General features: G+C 43.5%; 1 protein-coding gene across 1 annotated transcript; it reads right to left on the bottom strand.

The window, feature by feature from the left end:
• Positions 1-3,652: 3,652 nt before the first annotated feature.
• On the bottom strand, positions 3,653-4,473 carry LOC118562427. The gene is made up of 2 exons (XM_036134800.1): positions 4,417-4,473; positions 3,653-4,329 (listed from the first exon to the last, which is right to left on the bottom strand). Exons 1-2 carry the CDS (start codon positions 4,470-4,472, stop codon positions 3,690-3,692), a joined length of 696 nt encoding a protein of 231 aa, XP_035990693.1. The 5' UTR covers position 4,473; the 3' UTR covers positions 3,653-3,689.
• Between the last annotated feature and the right edge of the window lie 418 nt (positions 4,474-4,891).

Below are 4,891 nucleotides of genomic sequence, written 5' to 3'. Positions count from 1 at the left end.
ATTTTCTCCCTTTTTAGGCACTTCTCAGTACAGGATTTCAACCAAACTAACAGAGTAACATCACCCGGTGATACTGAACACAGCCATGCTAGCGGCTAACCGTTAACATGTTGCTAACCGGAAGTAGCTTTAGGAAGGTCCTATCAACTGCTGCTTAGCCAGGGTTCTTCTGCCTTTACAGACAGAGAGGGCTGTAGCTGTCAGTGAGTCTCCATGACAACGCTGCTAGCAAGAGGCTCCTAGGAGGTCCATTGACTTAACATGGCACCTTTCAACGGCCGCTGCGAGGGCTGTGAAGACCGTAGGAACCTGAAATTCGCAGTGTTACTTCCTGTTGCTATTTCTGACGGTACGGTACGCACCAAGTGGCAGGCGCCTTGCTAAATTTCTTCAGAAATTTTTCTAGTTATTCTTTATTTTTCTTACTTCATGATTAATGCGGCCCGAAACGTAGCGTGCACCCCCACAATATAGGCATCAAAACCTGTGGCTCGATCTCGAGATGTGTGCTACTACTTTTATTGGGATTTCGAGTTACCATGGCAACAAAATTAGAGAAAAACCAACCCCCAAAAAACCCATAATAATCAATGGAGTCGGGTAGAAAGAAAGCCTCAAAAAAGCCTCAAAATGACCATTTTCAAAGCTGTACTGTGTCGCCATGCTTTCACCTACAAACACCGTTTAACTTCTGTGAACTACTCAGAAGTGAAAACGGGATATGGATATCTGTTATCGTCTCCTCACAGTTACTCCTCAAAGCTCATGTCCAAAAATCAGCGAAATCATCGTTTACAATGAAAGTCAATGACGGAATTCTCCAACCGCTAGAGTGGGCCACTCTAGCTTTTTTAAAGATTTCAAAACTCCGAACAACTTGACCTTACTCGCTCAATTTTCACTCTACGCAGACAAATTATACATCAAAACGTAGGTATTTTTGTCAGGATTCGGGAAATGTAACCCTCATTGGTGTGGCATTTATAGATTTTTCGCAAATCACCTCAGAGCAACACAAACCCGAAACCTCCCCCATTCATTTCCTATGGAGCGGTTTTGAAAAATGACGTCTGAAAATCCAAAACATCACATGTTTTCGCATCGTCGCTACTCCTAAACTGTTTTATGTACAGACATGAGACTTTCACACATGAATGTCCCAACCCTTCTGGCACTCACAAAAAAGGAATTTTGTGGATAACTGTTACGGTTTTCCCGCAGGAACAATTTGTTCGGGAGTAGCGAATGTGCAAAATCCTAAAAACGCTTTGGAGCTGCATTTTCCCACATCAACCACTTTTTTACATCGTCGCTGTGTCTACACCGATTTTTGTACAAACATAAAAATGAGCTTCATGGTTCTCAAAAGCCTGCTGATACTCATGGTGAAAGAATTATTTTGATATCTCCTATACTCTTTGAGCTACAGTGATTTGTTTGGAACCGTTTTAAGAGGATTTCTGAAAATCCATAAAAATCCCATTTAGATCATAATTTTTTACGCCTTTATTAAACTTTTTCCAGCAAAAAACGATAGCTTTTCTTCTTCCCCTATCCGTTACGAACTAAATGCAGAAAAAATTACGTCTCTACCATTTATAGATCAGGAGATATGAAGCGTTGTTCGGGGCAAAGTTCTCCATTATAATCCAATGGGGCTTATTGTGAGCAAAGTCTCTGCACTTCGGTAGACTCGCCCGCTGCAGCTGTGTCAGTGAGTTTCCATGACGACGGAACTCTGAGGGCCAGAGGGAGAAGCTCCATTGAGATACAATGGCAACTTTCGACGCCCGCTGCAGCGGCTGTGATTAATGTAGGAATCTGAAATTCGCACAGTCACTTCCTCTTAACATTTTACAATTTTCATGTGACTTTCAGCCATGTGTCAGTTTTCTGTCCCATTTGGGATTTCACATGCTTTCCTATTGGGCCTTTGCTTCCAACAGGACCTGGCATGATAACCAGACACGACCCAATTGGCCAATACAGCACCACCCACATGTGGGAAATGGTACTACTGACCATTTTGGTCAAATGTTGAGTTCTGGGCCCAGATGTGGTGAGGCTGAGTTGCTAAAGGAGGCCAATGTGACCCATGAAGTTTGGTCACGTTTGGTGACATTAAGTATTGGCACCCCTATTTGAGGCACTTCCCAGTACAGGATTTGGACCAAACTGACAGAGTACAATCACCCGCTGGTACTGAACACAACCTTGTTAGCGGCTAACGGTTAGCATGTTGCTAACCAGAAGTAGCTCTAGGAAGGTCTCACCAGCTTCTGCTTCACAGAGTCTGTTCTTCCTTTAGAGAGAAAGCTCCACAAGAAATTTGGGCTACGTCGCATAAAGCATCTCCAAGCTATGAGGTGTCAAACATCCAATGCTTTTCAATGGGGGACCAAACCCCTTATGGTCCCAATAATGCATGCCCACATATGGCGCTACTGTATAGCTCAGATGGAAAGTGCAGGCTTTGCATGAAGCTGGGGCCCAATCTTTGCGCCCCTGCGCACAGAGAAAAGAGACGCTAATCGCGCAAAACGGAGCGAGTTTTTGCGGGGTAGTGAACCGAGGAATCTCGGGTGACATTTTAGCATATCGTAGTTACCAGGTTTAAAATTGTTTATTTATGAGATGCGACCCAAGGTGGAGTCGATCCGGCGACCTTGGTTTTATCTGCCACTTTTCAGTTCCTCCGCCGGTTAATATAGTCCCTCATAGGAGTTAATAGTTATGGTTTATTGTATATAACATATAGCAAGGGCAGTTGAGCTCAAATGAGGTAAAAAAAGGCCCCTTTTAAATGAATAATACTATAAATCCAGGTATATGTAAATAAAATCAAAATAATATAATAAAGAGACATAATTTTTGTTTGACAATAAACATCTATATAATACTGTAAACTTGTTTTGACTGTTTAAGCCCAGTACCTTTAAATTGCAGCAGTCATAAATTCACCCAGGGGACATCAAAGTTGCTGTGATGAGCAGCCACCTGCCCTGACACCCCTGTGACCCTCAGCAGGAGCCTTTTGTTCAAAGACAAGCTGCTGTGATTGACAGCAGCTCTGGCAGAAAACATTTCACACCACAGTGAAAGGCAATTAAAAGCAACACAACTAATCAGAATCTGTGAACAGCATTTATTCACAAAACAAAGTGCAAGACACAACACACTTCCATTTATAAACAATATAATATAAATACTATTATAACAGAGATAATATAATAACAGTATTCAGTAATATAAATTAAAAAACAGCAGAATACAAAAATATAAAACGTAGCTTAAAAGGTAACTTACATATATATATATTTAAATGTGCGTGTATATACATATAAATATATATATTTCAATGTGCATATATATATATATATATATATATATATATATATATATATATATATATATATATATATATAGTTATTTACATGTTATTGGTTTTGTTGGTATATATTTTGATTGATTTCATTGGTGTTTATTTGTATTGTTAATAATAATAATAATAGTAATAATAATAATAATAATGTGTATTTTTAGTGTCATAATTATTATTACTATTATTATCATCATCATTACTATTATCATCATCATCATCATCATCATCATCATCATCATTATTATTATTATCATCATTATTATCATTATTATTATTATTATTATTATTATTATTATCATCATCATTATTAGGGTGGGTTTCCCGGTTTCTTCAGCTGCCGCTGTTCTACCAGCCACTGCTCCAAGGATTTGCCCCCTGAAGCACTGGGGCAGAAAGTGGCGCTGCCGAAGCGGCTGTGGCCAAACTCTTTAGTTTTTGGCTGCCCACATTTGCTGCATTTGTTAAAAGCCACTTCTCTGACATACTTTCTTTTCTGGCTCCCGGTGGCCTCCTCTTCTGCCCTGCGCCGCCTGTTCCTCTCAGTGAAGCGGGACAGAGACGCAGGGGCAGTGGGTGCAGGAGCCACCTGTGTGGCAGGTGTTAAATGAGGAGCCAGGGGAGGAGCAGCCCTGTGATGACCTGCTGCCATCACTGTCGACCCAGGGTTCAATAAAAGAAGCTGAGCTGGGACAGGAAGAGGAGCTGCTGGGGTGACGGGCTGCACGACTGTGGCACTAGCAGGTCGTCTGCCTGGCCGCAGCTTAGGAGCCTGTCCTGCTCTGTTCGGCGGGAGGGCAAACTCATGCTGGAGTCCTGATGGGGGCGACACTTTGTCCAGCTTCTCCCGCGGAGGAGGCAGCTGTGAGCTGGCCACAACGATGTGGTCCTCTGCAGCAAGGCCCTGGGTGAGGACACTGATCTCCTGCGTGCTCTCCCTTCGATTAAACCTGCAGCCGGAAAATTGTTACCATAACAATTAACTGCAATACTTTTATTTCAAATGTCCAAGTAAAAAAAAAAAACATTGTGCTTACCACTGTGTCAGAGTCCTCTGGTTGAGGACAAAAAGCTGAAGTGAGGTGGCCTCCATCAGGGGGGTGGCAGTCCAGCACCAGGTCGCGGATGTGGTGGTAGTCCGTGAGCACCTTGGTCCACCGAGGAAGCCGCACTCCATCCTTCTTAGTTGGGGACTTGTGCAGTGAACACAATTTAATGCACAGAGCCTCAACTAGACGACTGGTGCTGGGCCACTGAGCCGGTCCCCCTGGATGACCAATCAGGCACCTCTTGACGCTGTCCACACCCGGGGTGACGCCCGTATTCCTGGGGGCCTTAAAGCGGCCGTGGGCCAGCTTGTCTTGGTGCCTGGGCTGATAATTGATCCGCCTCTTGTCCCCTTCAGGCAGAGCGGTCCACAGACGGATGGTCTCTGTGACCTGCTGCTCGTCCAGATAGAGCGCCTGACGCAGGGACACCAGGTACTCCGCCAAGTCCTGGACCTTATCCCAG

This window comes from Fundulus heteroclitus, unplaced genomic scaffold (genome assembly GCF_011125445.2).
Source record: "Fundulus heteroclitus isolate FHET01 unplaced genomic scaffold, MU-UCD_Fhet_4.1 scaffold_912, whole genome shotgun sequence".
Taxonomy (NCBI): Eukaryota; Metazoa; Chordata; class Actinopteri; order Cyprinodontiformes; family Fundulidae; genus Fundulus; species Fundulus heteroclitus.
The sequence above is the reverse complement of the archived record's forward strand: the minus strand, read 5'-3'. Positions and strand labels throughout refer to the sequence as shown.